Raw genomic sequence first — 15,148 nt, 5'->3', positions numbered from 1 at the left:
CATGCTAGTCTGGACACCAGAAACATTAATAGTGTGCCCCCTGGAACAAACATACATGGTATGTCCAGATTAGCATGTGCAAATGTGTTAGCTCAGTGGCTTTCAACCTCTTTTCATTTGCAGACCCCTAAACATTTTGAATGGAGGTGTGGACTCCTTTGGAAATCTTAGACCTAGTGTGCAGAAGCCCAGGGGTCTGCAGACCACAGGTTGAAAACCACTGTGCTAGCCAACTTAACTGACAAGCAATTAACTGGAGTAAATAGTCTAGTGTAGACAACTCCCCTAGAGATAATAGCTGGCTCCATTGGGGTGATTCTAGCTCAGCTGTCATGGGACAGCTCATATTTTTCAGACATACATGTGATCCCTCCACGCTCTGGAGATGTTATTTCATTTATTTTTCTCCAAGCAAATTGAATACTCCTGCTTCTTACCTGTATATATCTCGGGCCATTCCAAAATCACCAATTTTGGCTACTCGTCCTGTCCCAGTGCAGGTCAGCAGGCAGTTCCTTGCAGCTATGTCTCTTAAAAGAGAAATGGAGTTATGAATTATAATACCTTATGAAATGGTTACCAGGGTAACTGCACTTCCTACACATCTTGGTCTCTCCAGGTACCACCCACACTGTAGGTGTCAGGCCTCACGCTTTGTTAGGGTGGAAACATGCATTTCTCTCATTCTCAGGCCAGGTGGCAGTCCTCTGTATCAGCAGTGATCAATGTGGCAGATCTGCCTTGGGCTCAGACCTTGCAGTACTATTTCCTCGGGGACATAGGTTTGATGTGGTTTCCATTATATACAGGGTTTACGGTTTGGTTCAATGGCTCTCAGCATCTCCACTGTGCAAATTGTTCCAGCGCCCCTGCCTGGGGACAGTCTTCTTAGCATCTGTGCAACATGCCTCAGGTGGCACATGACTAGGATTCATCACCGATATTAGTCCGCTGGTTGGATCATTAGCTTCCCTGGCTTGAGCCAGGCACTGACGGGGAGTGCAACATGAACTCCGATCCATGCCCACCCCTTGAGGACAATGACAGTGGTAATTAGTGACCAAGCAGCTTCCTTAAAGTATCATTTATTTAGAACAAAAGTATTTAAAAAAAAACCCCATCCTAAAATCAATAAACCGGCCTAAATTTGCAAAGCCTGCGTTTCTCTAAGGCTCACCGTCCCCTGGATCTGAACAGGCCAATTTCATTAGACTGCCACTGCAAAGTCTACCTGTGCCAGCCTGCCTGGCTAGACAGTCGCTCACCAGTGAACTTCACCATCTGCCCCGCAGAGAGGCTTTTCCTTTGATCTCTAATTCCCAGCCTGGCAAACAGTGTTTACAGTGTGTTGGAGACAAGATACAGGCTCTCTGATGCTAATAGCTGAACCCCATTGTCTTTCTAGTGTGTACCTAGATGGTCTTCCCTGTTTGCTCTTCCCACAGATTTTAAGTTAAATCAATACATTCACACAGGAAGTTCTTATAACGCCAATGTAAGTTACAGTCTCTCTCAGTAACTAGGTTACATATCAATATTCTTAGATTCTTACATCACAGCTTGTATAGTACTCATAACATGATTACATATCAGATCCATTCCTGTTACATCTTACATATTTAGGTTTAAAAAAAAAAGGGGGGGGGATTATAGGAGCTGAACTGGTGAGCCTTACATGAGTAACCCTCACTCCCACAAGTGACCACACTGAAATTAAGCCATAGTAGGATTAGGCCTTTGTTTATTAAAAATGATTGCTATGTTGTTATTCTTATTAATGGCAGTTACTACATAGCACCTAAATGGAGCTTCTTCATCCAAAAATCTCAAAGCATTTTGCAAGGGTAAGCACCATCTCCATTATATAAAGTGGGAAACTGAGTCAGAGCTCACACAGAGAGTCAATGTTAGAGTCAGGCCAGAACCCAGTTCTCCCGCTTTAGCCATTTGCTAACATAGCCTCCCTTCCTCTTGGATTTTTTTTTAACGAAAGACCTGTGCCTCCTTCGCATTCTCCATAACCCTCAGGGGTGTCTCGTTTAATGCAAAATGCCATTTGACTGATATTTCCCAGAAAGATGTTTGTATTTTCTTGGGGCTGGATCTAGCAAATCATAACTCCTACATTTAGGCTTACACCTGTCCTTAGTCACATTGAAATTAACAGTGTTGCATCTGAGAGTAACTTTGCAGGACTCGGCCTTTAAGTTGTGACACAGGAAGGAGGTGAATGCATGAGCGAAGCTGAAGAGTTTGTGTTTGTTTTAAAGTACCATTGTGCTCTGAAAAGCACCTTGTTAAAAATAATGAAACGGGGGGAGGGGTGTGTCTGTCTTTAATTGTGTCTTGGTGATAGCCAGAAAAATGTGTGTACTTTGCAAGTAAAATATTTCTTCTCCCCACCAGCCTTGAAAACTTCCCCTGCATCTGAAAAACAAGCTGGGGTTTTGCTTTTTACCTCATCACCACAGTAACAAAATTGTTCCAGGACAAATGATAACCTCAGTGACACTTGTGCAATCCCCCTGTCTTCAGTGCGTTTAGATAGGTGTAACAGATTGAAGCTTAGTAATCAAGTCTTTTATTGATGATGTACACGAAGGAATAGGATCCATACTGTTCCTTCGTAGATGTTCTGGCTCTGCGGTGCTGAGAGCAGTCAAGCTTATTTTAGTCAGTAAAATCAGCAGATAGGACTCTGACTACACACAGGGGGCAGATCTGCTGAGTGGGAAGGTGTCTTTTATATAGTCACTTTTCTGAGCAGAAGGGCACTTTAAGGCAAGTTCTGTTATTTGCCTGAAAAATGTGTCTCTCTCTCTCTCTCTCTCTCTCTCTGTGTATATATATACACATACACAGAGCGATGAGCTGCCAAAATCTTAACAACCGGTTCCCTCCTAACCCCACGAGGGGATCATGGCACGCCCCCCCCCCCCGGGACCCCTGCCCCATCCACCCCCCCTCCCCTGACTGCCCCCAGAACCAGGCAAGAGGGTCTCATGGGCCACCGTAGTGGGTGCCCACCGCACCCCGCCCCTAAGAGCCAGAGAGACCTGCTGGGGGGCGAGGTGGGGAGTCCCGGCAGTTGGGGCGGCTCCCAAGAAGCATCCAGCAGGTCCCTCTGGCTCCTAGAGGCGGGGTAGCATAGCTGTGGGGGGAAGCGGCCGCTCCCCCCACTCATCACATCAAAAGTGGCGCCTTAGGCACTGACTCTGTGGGTGCTCTGGGGCTGGGGCACCCATGGGGAAAATTTGGTGAGTGCAGAGCACCCACCGGCAGCTCCCCTCCCGGCTCCCAGTCCCAGCTCACCTCCACTCTGCCTTCGCCCCGAACGTGCCGCCCTGCTCTGCTTCTCCGCCCCCCCCCCCCCCCCCCACCGTCGCTTCCCGTGAATCACCTGTTCACGCGGGAAGCCTGGGAGGGCTGAGAAACAGGCGGCGGCTTCGCACTCAGGCCCAGGGAGGCGGAGGCGAGCGGGGTCAGGGAGCGGTTCCCTTGTGCGCCCCCCGAGTTACCTGCTGTGGCAAGGGCGGCCCTCCTTGCACCCCCCCCCCGCCCCAGCTCACCTCCACTCCAACTCTGCAGGCCTGAGCGCGAAGCCGCCGCTTGCCTCTCAGCCCTCCCAGGCTTCCCGCGCGAACAGCTGATTCGTGGGAAGCCGGGGGGGGGGGGGGCGGGCACGGAGAAGCAGAGCAGGGCGGTGCGTTCAGGGGAGGAGGCGGAGGTGAGGTGAGCTGGGGCTGGGCACGGGGTGGGGAGCTGCCGGTGGGTGCTCTGCACCCACCAAATTTTCCCTTTGGGTGCTCCAGCCCCGAAGCACCCATGGAATTGGTGCCTAAGGCGCCACTTTTGGCCGGTTGTTAAATTTAGAAGCCCTTTTAGAACCAGTTGTCCCGCGAAGGGCTTCTAAATTTAACAACCAGTTCCAGCGAACCGGCTCCACTGTGTGATAGATATAGATAGATATATATAACAGGGAAAATTCTGTATTACCTGAGAATTTTCATTCTAGAACCTTCTGTGTCAGATGGTATTCACAGTGGGGTGTTCCCCAATTCCAGGGTGACTGGAGGCAGACCAAATCTTGGCTCTGAGTTGGGGATTACGTTGGCCCCCCCGAAAGAACTCTCCAGAAAGACAGCACCCAAAACTGAAAAATCCTAACTGTATAAATGTACTATTCAACTCAAACTCTTTGCAGCAGAGCCTTGACATAAAATGTAAGGATTTCCTGGAGGAACACCTCTTCCCTTTCAAACTACTCAACAAACGAGCAACGGCCAGAATAAAACCGTAGATATAATGCAGTCCTCCAAGGGAAGGTCAGACTGTCTGACATGGAGGGTCCTAGAATGAAAATTCAATGATAAGACAGGATTTCCCTTTTCTCAGTCCCCTCTGTGTCAGACAGCCTTCACAGTGGGCTGTAGTGTAAATCATCCCTAGGGCAGGAGGAAGGGGGGATTCAAATTTACCCATGTAGAACTGAAAATAAACTTAAGGATTATGGGGGCTCCCTGCTCCAAAACACTCCTCTACCAAATGCTGCATCAGCACAGGTGGGGATGTCAAGTCTAGAGTGTTTGAGAAAAGGTGGCTGAAAGACCATGTAATAGCATTTCATGCCTCCTCATATATGTGATTTCTCTGCCCACAAAATTGCTGCTCTTTTCACAGTGTACACAGTAAGACTTTTGTACCTGAGGCTTTTGAATGCCTTTGTTATAGAAAGAAAAGGAGGACTTGTGGCACCTTAGAGACTAACAAATTTATTTGGGCATACGCTTTCGTGGGCTAAAACCCACTTCATCAGATGCATACAGTGGAAAATACAGTGCGGAGATCTTATATACCCAGAGAACATGAAACAATGGGTGTTACCATACACACTGTAACAAGAGTGATCAGGTAAGGTGAGCTATTACCAGCAGAAGAGCCGGGGCGGGGGGGGGGAGAAACCTTTTGTAGTGATAATCAAGATGAGCCATTTCCAGCAGTTGACAAGAACGTGTGAGGAACGGGGGGAGGGGGAGAATAAATATGGGGAAATAGTTTTCCTTTGTGTAATGACCCATCCACTCCCAGTCTTTATTCAAGCCTAAGTTAATTGTATCCAGTTTCCAAATTAATTCCAATTCAGCAGTCTCTCATTGGAGTCTGTTTTTGAAGTTTTTTTGTTGAAGAATTGCCACTTTTAGGTCTGTAATCGAGTGACCAAAGAGATTGAAGTGTTCTCTGACTGGTTTTTGAATGTTATAATTCTTGACGTCTGATTTGTGTCCGTTTATTCCTTCAGGATAGGTTATAGATCCTTGATGATCCATTGGAGAGGTTTTAGTTGGGAGCTGAAGGTGATGGCTAGTGGCGTTCTGTTATTTTCTTTGTTGGGCCTGTCCTGTAGCAGGTATTCTATCTGCTACCCAAGATCCATAAACCTGGAAATCCTGGACGCCCCATCATCTCAGGCAGTGGCACCCTGACAGCAGGATTGTCTGGCTATGTAGACTCCCTCCTCAGGCCCTACCCTACCAGCACTCCCAGTTATCTTCGAGACACCACTGATTTCCTGAGAAACTACAATTCATCGGTGACCTTCCTGAAAACGCCATCCTAGCCACTATGGATGTAGAAGCCCTCTACACCAACATTCCACACAAAGATGGACTACAAGCCGTCAGGAACAGTATCCCCGATAATGTCACGGCAAACCTGGTGGCATTTGCTCCAACCCCTCAGACAGAGACAAACACCTACAAGACCTCTATCAAGCATTCTTACAACTACCACCTGCTGAAGTGAAGAAACAGATTGACAGAGCCAGAAGAGTACCCAGAAGTTACCTACTACAGGACAGACCCAACAAAGAAAATAACGTCCCCCCACCACCCCGCAAGTCAGGTAGGAGTCCATTTACGTTCCCCCTACATGGTGTCCAGAATCTGTAGTTAACCACTTGCCCCAATACTGGCTGGGAGCTGGGTTCCTGCAGGCTGCCTGACTGCCTGCCTTTACTGAAGGGAGAAAGCCAAAAGAATTTGAGTTTAGCTGTTTTGAGGAGAAAATCCTTGAGGGCAATGAAGAAATCAAGATACAGAGAAAAGTCTTTCACAAGTCCTATGCCAGGTCTGGTCCAGAGGGAGTCCTGGATTCTACCATGTACACCACTTGGAAGCAAAGCAGTCTGGGGAGTTCTACCTGAGGGCTGGTCCGAAACCAAGGGCTCAGAGCAAAGATCTGAGTCGCTACAGGGACTGCGAACACCCCCCTATGGAGACTTTCTGATGTGGAAGAGATTGAGAAACAGTTTGTAAGACAGCTATGAAACTCCTCAGCCTCTCGCATGTAATTCAGCTTCTGATGAGTCCTTTGTCACACTGTATGGACTATGCTGAGTAAGGGGTGCCACATACCTGTATCAGCTCAGGAGGAGCTGCAGAAAGGAAGTGTGACTCAGGACACCCCTCTGAGTTTGAATTCTTCTGAAGCTCCTGCTTTGTGCAGGAGGTAGAATATGCTGTGTTGGATGATTACCAGGCACAGCATTCACAGCCCTTCACAACTAGCCACTCTACTGCCTAGTATGGGGTATGTGTGGGAGAGGGCAGCACAGTCCTGGATCCACCCACTCCCTGTCTCTTTCTGCCTACTTGGACTCACAGACCCCGCTCTCCCTTCCCAGACAGCTTTGCAAGGAGTTAGGGTTGGGGCTTTACATCCCTTCACTCCCCCACACAGTCACAATTTTGTCCTGTGTCAGTAAGCTGGCAAGCCAGCACAGTCCTGAGTTGTTAACGTCCTTTTTAGAAATGTTTGCATTGAGAAGATATTATTAGAATTTCCAATGTTGTATTGTGCTTAAGTAATAATAAATAATAATCCCTTTATAGCAACATTCATCTGAGGATTTTAAAGTGCTTTGTATTGGTTAACCTTTATAATATCCCTTATTATATCCAATTTACAGAGGGGGAAAACTGAGGCACAGAGAAGTGACGTACCTTGACTGAGGCCACATGTTGAATCAGTGGCAGAACTGACAACACAACCCCAGTGTCCAATCTCCTCCTCCACTGCCCTAACCACAAGAGCATGAGGAAAGCAAACACCAGCCTCACAGTTCCCTGCTCAGATTGCTGCCTGCCTATTGTTTGTTTCCCCCTTTTCCTACAGTCTCTCCCACCCTTGCCTGGCAGTGTAGCGGTGAAGCCTGTTTGCTCTGCAGAAAGGGGATATGTGTGTAAGTGTGCTTCTACCTGGGTGTGGATACTCTGCTCTGCCTGCCACTGTGAAGCCTCCCCTTCCTGGCATAGCTGCACCCTGTTACTGTGTAGCACACACACTATGGGCATGTCTATGTTGGAGCTGGAGGTGTAATTTTTAGCTCAGGTAGATATACTCATGCTAACTTTGATTGAGCTAGTGTGCTAAAAAAGAGCAGTGTAGCTCTGGCTGCATGGGTGGTGAGACAGGCTAGCTACCCTGAGTACAATCCCATCTGAAACCTACTCCCGCCTCCTGGGTGTGGGTCCCTGCTCCTTTCACTGACATGAGCTGGGCACATGATGGCTTTTAGAGCTGTGGTGGTGACAGGTGAATTCAACAAGGTGCCTGGGAATTCCATGAACTGAAACCAGTTCTCAGTTGGAACGGGGAGATGCTGCCAGCCAACTGGGAATTTTTAGAAGCTACTCGTAGCCCTTGTTAGCTCTTCTTTAGCACGACATCCACAGATAGTAGGGTGGCAAATCTCATTAGCCTGATTTTACAGATGAGGAAATTGAGGCACAAAGAGGCAAACTGGCTTGCAGTGAAACCGTGGCAGCGTGGGCAGCAGCATGGGTTAGCTGCTTGAGTACATACCCTGGGACCCAGGTTGGTTTGCACAGTTTGTGCTGCTGCCCAGGCTGTTGCGGCTTCATTGCTGTTGCAATCCGAGCTAGCTAGATCAAAGCTAGCTTGGGTATGTCTACATGTGCCGAGGTCCTACCCGTGATTGCAGTGCAGACATACCCTTCCTCCTTGTTCAGCATCCTACCCGCTGGGCCATACTGCACAAGCCCTGCTTTGCTTTACTCTGAATCCACCTGCTCTCTGCTTCCTTAGTCAATGGATCAAACATCAAAGGTTATTCTATGCTGATGCTACTCTAAAACAATCAACAAGTCAATTACAGCGAGGTCAGAAGAGAGAGAAATAAACTACTCCTTAGCCTCATGCACATTTGGGTAGGGTAATGCTACCATCTAGTGGAAAGCAGGAAGAACCTCGAGTGTGTATGCAATAGATATCCTGTAGATCAGTGGTCTCCAAACTTTTTTGATCACGCACCCCTATCAGTAAAAATTTTTTGAGCACCCCCCCAATAGATGTATATTTATTTATGTATAAATTACATACATGTACTACTGTACTAATATATTATGTACATTATAAAACACACAAAAAATAGAAGTTAAAGGATGAGATAAAGATGAAAAACATTATTTTTTGCTCTCACTAAAAAAATTATTAATAATAATAATATTTTTAGTGAGAGCAATGTGATTGAATATGCTTCATTATTTTTGAAAATCTTGGTTTAACACTTTGCGATGCAGCGATTTGAAGGTCTGGTTAGTTCAGTTTATTTCGCACTTGGTTTTAATGGCTGTCATAGCTGAAAAAGATGCCTCACGAAGCTACGTAGAGCCAAATGGAAGAAGTGCATCGTTGGCTGAGCTTACTAAATCACAATACTCATTTTTCAGTCCCATCCACCAAGTATGCAACGGTTTTCGTTGAAATTCGGCTAGCAAATTTCCATCTTCCCTGATGTCAATCAGTTGTTCTTGCAAACTAATCAGAAGGTGTTGCATTTTTATATTTTTAACAAATGGGTTCAAAACCCACTGAAACTCTTCGTTTGGAAGATTTTTAAACTGGTTAGAAAATTCTGTTTCCAAGTTTTTTAAGTGTGCAGATATGAGAGTTTTTATAGGTGACACACTTACATAATTTTCGGCAACAAAATCACATAACCATGGAATATTTCCAACCATCTGTTTTCAAAATGCTCTCTCCATAGCATGAGTTTCTTTTGAAAAGCAGTAACTTTCTCACTCATTGTTAAAACGTCACCTTTACCTTGAAGGGACAGATTAAGTGCGTTTATTTTTTCGAAAATATCTGCTAGGTAGCATACTACTGACAGCCACTTGTCATCACAGAAAAGGTCAGCAAATTTGGAACACTTGTCTTTTTGTAAAAGAAAAATGAGTAACTCATCTTTTAGTTTGACAACTCTTTTAAGCACTTTGCCACGAGATAACCAGCGAACCTCTGTGTGGTACAAAAGATTTTCATGGTCACTCCCCATCTCATTACAAAGTATTGTAAAGATTCTACTATTTAAAGGTCTTGTTTTTATAAAATTAACCACATCAATGACATCCTGTAGCACTTTGTGCACTTCTGGCTCCAACTTCTTTGCTGCAATAGCTTGCCTATGAATGATGCTGTGAATGAATTTCACATGTGGTGCTTTCTTTATTCCAGTCAAAGCAGCCGCTCCATCAGTGGTTACACTTACACAGTTTTTCCATAAAATGTTGTTTTTATTAAAGAAGTCATTTACTGTTGAGAATATATCTTTTCTGGTACATCTTTCCTTTAGTGGCTCACAAAAAAGTAGTTCTTCGTGTACTTCATTACTGAAACAGAATCTAGCAAATACCATAAGCTGAGACATGTTAGAAACATCTGTACTTTCATCCAACTGTATAGCAAACCTCCCACACTGTGTAATTTGTTCTAATACTTGTTTCTTCAAATCTTCAGCAATGTTTTCTATGTGTCTTCCAACAGTATTTGCTGACAAATACTTTTTAGTTAGGATTTTAGTTTGTCGCTTTATTGTTTTCCGTGTACTATTTCATCCATTTTTACCGTGGCAGGAAGAACAAGTGTTTCCCCAATGGTATGTGGCTTTTTGTCTTTCACTATTAAGTAAGAAACCTCAAAAGAGGCTTCTAAACATTTATCATTAAGTTTAGTGAAAATCTGTAAAATGCTGGATTAAGTATCGCTTGACTTAGAATCATAGAATATCAGGGTTGGAAGGGACTCAGGAGGTCATCTAGTCCAATCCCCTGCTCAAAGCAGGACCGATCCCCAATTAAATCATCCCAGCCAGGGCTTTGTCAAGCCTGACCTTAAAAACTTCTAAGGAAGGAAATTCCACCACTTCCCTAGGTAACGCATTCCAGTGTTTCACCGCCCTCCTAGTGAAAAAGTTTTTCCTAATATCCAACCTAAATCTCCCCCACTGCAACTTGAGACCATTACTCCTTGTTCTGTCATCTGCTACCACTGAGAACAGTCTAGAGCCATCCTCTTTAGAACCCCCTTTCAGGTAGTTGAAAGCAGCTATCAAATCCCCCCTCATTCTTCTCTTCCGTAGACTAAACATCCCCAGTTCCCTCAGCCTCTCCTCATAAGTCATGTGTTCCAGTCCCCTAATCATTTTTGTTGCCCTCTGCTGGACATCTTCCAGTTTTTCCACATCCTTCTTGTAGTGTGGGGCCCAAAACTGGACACAGTACTCCAGATGAGGCCTCACCAGTGTCGAATAGAGGGGAACGATCACGTCCCTTGATCTGCTGGCAATGCCCCTACTTATACATCCCAAAATGCCATTGGCCTTCTTGGCAACAACGGCACACTGTTGACTCATATCCAGCTTCTCGTCCACTGTAACCCCTAGGTCCTTTTCTGCAGAACTGCTGCCGAGCCATTCGGTCCCTAGTCTGTAGCGGTGCATTGGATTCTTCCGTCCTAAGTGCAGGACTCTGCACTTGTCCTTGTTGAACCTCATCAGATTTCTGTTGGCCCAATCCTCCAATTTGTCTAGGTCCCTCTGTATCCTATCCCTACCCTCCGGTGTATCTACCTCTCCTCCCAGTTTAGTGTCATCTGCAAACTTGCTGAGGGTGTAATCCACACCATCCTCCAGATCATTTATGCAGATATTGAACAAAACCGGCCCCAGGACCGACCCTTGGGGCACTCCACTTGACACCGGCTGCCAACTAGACACGGAGCCATTGATCACTACCCACTGAGCCCGACAATCTAGCCAGCTTTCTATCCACCTTATAGTCCATTCATCCAGCCCATACTTCTTTAACTTGCTGGCAAGAATACTGTGGGAGACCGTGTCAAAAGCTTTGCTAAAGTCAAGGAACACCACCTCCACTGCTTTCCCTTCATCCACAGAGCCCGTTATCTCGTCACAGAAGGCAATTAGATTAGTCAGGCATGACTTGCCCTTGGTGAATCCTTGCTGACTGTTCCTGATCACTTTCCTCTCCTCTAAAGTGCTTCAGAATTGATTCCTTGAGGACCTGCTCCATGATTTTTCTAGGGACTGAGGTGAGGCTGACTGGCCTGTAGTTCCCAGGATCCTCCTTCTTCCCTTTTTTAAAGATGGGTACTACATTAGCCTTTTTCCAGTCGTCCGGGACTTCCCCCGATCGCCATGAATTTTCAAAGATAATGGCCAATGGCTCTGCAATCACATCCGCCAACTCCTTTAGCACTCTCGGATGCAACACATCTGGCCCCATGGACTTGTGCACGTCCAGCTTTTCTAAATAGTCCCGAACCACTTCTTTTTCCACAGAGGGCTGGTCACCTCCTCCCCATGCTGTGCTGCCCAGTACAGTAGTCTGGGAGCTGACCTTGTTCGTGAAGACAGAGGCAAAAAAAGCATTGAGTACATTAGCTTTTTCCACATCCTCTGTCACCAGGTTGCTTCCCTCATTCAGTAAGGGGCCCACACTTTCCTTGACTTTCTTCTTGTTGCTAACATACCTAAAGAAACCCTTCTTGTTACTCCTAACATCTCTTGCTAGCTGCAACTCCAGGTTTTATTTGGCCTTCCTGTTTTTACTCCTGCATGCCCGAGCAATATTTTTATACTCTTCCCTGGTCATTTGTCCAATCTTCCACTTCTTGTAAGCTTCTTTTTTGTATTTAAGATCAGCAAGGATTTCACTGTTAAGCCAAGCTGGTCGCCTGCCATATTTACTATTCTTTCTACACATTGGGATGGTTTGTCCCTGTAACCTCAATAAGGATTCTTTAAAATACAGCCAGCTCTCCTGGACTCCTTCCCCCCTCATGTTATTCTCCCAGGGGATATTGCCCATCAGTTCCCTGAGGGAGTCAAAGTCTGCTTTTCTGAAGTCCAGGGTCCGTATTCTACTGCTTTCCTTTCTTCCTTGTGTCAGGATCCTGAACTCGACCATCTCATGGTCACTGCCTCCCAGGTTCCCATCCACTTTAGCTTCCCTTACTAATTCTTGCTGGTTTGTGAGCAGCAGGTCAAGAAGAGCTCTGCCCCTAGTTGGTTCCTCCAGGACTTGCACCAGGAAATTGTCCCCTACATTTTCCAAAAACTTCCTGGATTGTCTGTGCACCGCTGTATTGCTCTCCCAGCAGATATCAGGGTGATTGAAGTCTCCCATGAGAACCAGGGCGTGCGATCTAGTAACTTCTGCGAGTTTCCGGAAGAAAGCCTCGTCCACCTCATCCCCCTGGTCTGGTGGTCTATAGTAGACTCCCACCACAACATCACCCTTGTTGCTCACACTTCTAAACTTAATCCAGAGACTCTCAGGTTTTTCTGCAGTTTCATACCAGAGCTCTGAGCAATCATACTGATCTCTTACATACAGTGCAACTCCCCCACCTTTTCTGCCCTGCCTGTCCTTCCTGAACAGCTTATATCCATCCATGACAGTACTCCAGTCATGTGAGTTATCCCACCAAGTCTCTGTTATTCCAATCACATCAAAATTCCTTGACTTTGCCAGGACTTCCAGTTCTCCCTGCTTGTTTCCCAGGCTTCGTGCATTTGTGTATAGGCGCTTGAGATAACCCGCTGATCGCCCCTCTTTCTCAGTATGAGGCAGGAGCCCTCCCCTCTCACGCGCTCCTGCTTGTGCTTCCTCCCGGTATCCCATTTCCCCACTTACCTCAGGGCTTTGGTCTCCTTCCCCCGGTGAACTTTAAACATCACTGAAAAAATTGTAGAGGTTTGTCTTCATGTTCTGGATGCTTAGTTTTTAAATGTCTTGCTAATCGTGATGGCTTCATACTATCATTAGCTAATATCTCAAGGCACAATATACACTTAGGGTGAGGTTCATTGTTAACGATAGTGGATGTAAATCCATATTTCAAATAGTCTCCTTGATAATTTCGAATTTTTTTGGCCAACTTCTTGTCAAATCTGATTAGATGTCATTGTTTTTACCTCGTAATGTGGCTGACGAAGAGCTCGTACTAGGAGTAGGAGAACGGTCAGCTCTGCTGTTTTCTTGTTGTTCACTTGTGCTCGCATTATTAGTATCTTCAATCCGCGGTTTCTTTGCAGGAATCTTTTTATGCCACTTGTCCATTTTGTGAGGGTTTAGTTTAGTTAAAACTAGATAATACAATCCATAAATCCACTTAACCAGGCACACACAAACTGCAATACGCTGAAAGCGAACGAACGAGTGAGGGCGCCACTGTCAACCCCTCCGCATTGTGGAACTCCCACTCTCCCCTCAGGATATCTCGCAGGGCCGGCTCCAGGCACCAGCATAGGAAGCACATGCCTGGGGCGGCACACTGTAAGGGGCGGGATTCCGGCCAATCTTAGGGCGGCGCTCCTCCGGCTGCCCTTCGGTGATGCTCCTCCTGCCGTGCCACTCTTTTGCTCCAGCGGCGCTCCTCCTGCCGCGCCCCCCAATCGGTGGTCTTGCACACCCCCTGGGGTACGCGCACCCCACTTTGGAGACCACTGCTGTAGCTGAACTGCTGGAAGTGTACACAGTCAAGGGGGAGATTTTTAGAAGTACAGCAAGGAGCCTAATTCCCATTGAAAGTCAATAGGATTTGGGTACCTAACTCCCATTTTTGCCTCTGAAAATCTTTATCCATAATGTTGTGCTTTAGCACTGTATGCAAAGCAGCAGGGTTCACACCGTTTTGTCATGTTATAACATGGAAACCTCTATAATATTTGCTATTAAAGTGGCATCATTAGTTGTGTTGTGTTCGGGGATTAGCTAACGTCCGCAAACCTTCCTAATCATGAGTTATATTCTTGACTGACCGGTCACTTAGGTAGTCACTTGTGAAGGCACCACAATAGTTTATCTTAATGGTTACCTAGGGCTATACAAGAAGACCTGCCTGCTTTTGGCTTCAGACCAAGCTCTAACTTCAGACCACTTTTCAAGTCAAATAGGACCAATTTCAACCTGCTTATGGTTTTTGCTTCAGAAACATAGGAAATTCCTGTTCCCACATGTTTTTTGCAGTGAAACCTGTCGAAACCCTATGGGTTCAATTGAGCTTCTCCTTGAGATCTTGAGACTCAGTCTATCATGGGGAGCATAAAGCCACATGGATCCAAACTGAAAAACATGTATGCATATTCCCTTGCAAAGGGAAAACCATAGACTTTGTACAAGCCCAGTGGAGTTAAAGCAACCTTCACACTGGGCCGGACTGCCCCATCTCACCTGTGGATGAAGTGGTTCTCCTCCAGATATTTGCAGCCACAAGCAATGTCCCAGGCTATGTTCAGCAGGTCCTGCATTATCAGAGTGGATGGCTGATTCTGGATAAGAGAGAGATGCACCCAGGTGAGAAGAGGAGAAAGGTGGTGAGGTGTGGGAGAGAGTATAGGAAAAACAGAATAGTTGCAGAGATAGGAAGGGAAAGAGAGAGATATACAGAAGGCGGGGGTGGGGGGAAGGAAATAAAAAGACAGGAATGAAGAGGAAGGGAGGTGGGTCAAAGGAGAGAAAAGGTTTCTATTTAAGGTTAAAGTTTGCCAGACACAGGAAGTGAGTCTATTAGATTCCCCCTGAGAGTGTGTGTGTGGGGTGGGTGGGTGGGGGGGAGTTTTGGCCCAGTCTAAATAAAATAGCCAACACTTGTACCAAAGGTGTGAAGTGAGAACTGACCGCTGTGGCGAGTGGTGTGAAAATAAGCACAAAGGAGCTTTAAAAAGTGGGAGAAGGGAGACGTGGGCTTCTAAAGAATTACTCTGGGGATGCTAATAGGTTACACAGCAAAAATTGGTGAGGTTAGCACGGTGTCACTAGTC

The 15,148-nt window shown here is 46.2% G+C and overlaps 1 protein-coding gene across 2 annotated transcripts in view; it reads right to left on the bottom strand.

The window, feature by feature from the left end:
• The window catches only part of LTK (leukocyte receptor tyrosine kinase), a 160,971-nt gene that overhangs the window by 10,938 nt on the left and 134,885 nt on the right, over window positions 1-15,148 (bottom strand). For both annotated transcript variants that reach the window (XM_043548470.1, XM_043548471.1), the window contains exons 24-25: window positions 14,559-14,656; window positions 438-530 (exon numbers count right to left, since the gene is read on the bottom strand). In XM_043548470.1, the coding sequence (XP_043404405.1) occupies window positions 438-530; window positions 14,559-14,656 (191 nt within the window). The remainder of the gene's footprint in view (window positions 1-437; window positions 531-14,558; window positions 14,657-15,148) is intronic.

Source organism: Chelonia mydas, chromosome 6 (assembly GCF_015237465.2).
Source record: "Chelonia mydas isolate rCheMyd1 chromosome 6, rCheMyd1.pri.v2, whole genome shotgun sequence".
Lineage (NCBI taxonomy): Eukaryota > Metazoa > Chordata > Testudines > Cheloniidae > Chelonia > Chelonia mydas.
The sequence above is the reverse complement of the archived record's forward strand: the minus strand, read 5'-3'. Positions and strand labels throughout refer to the sequence as shown.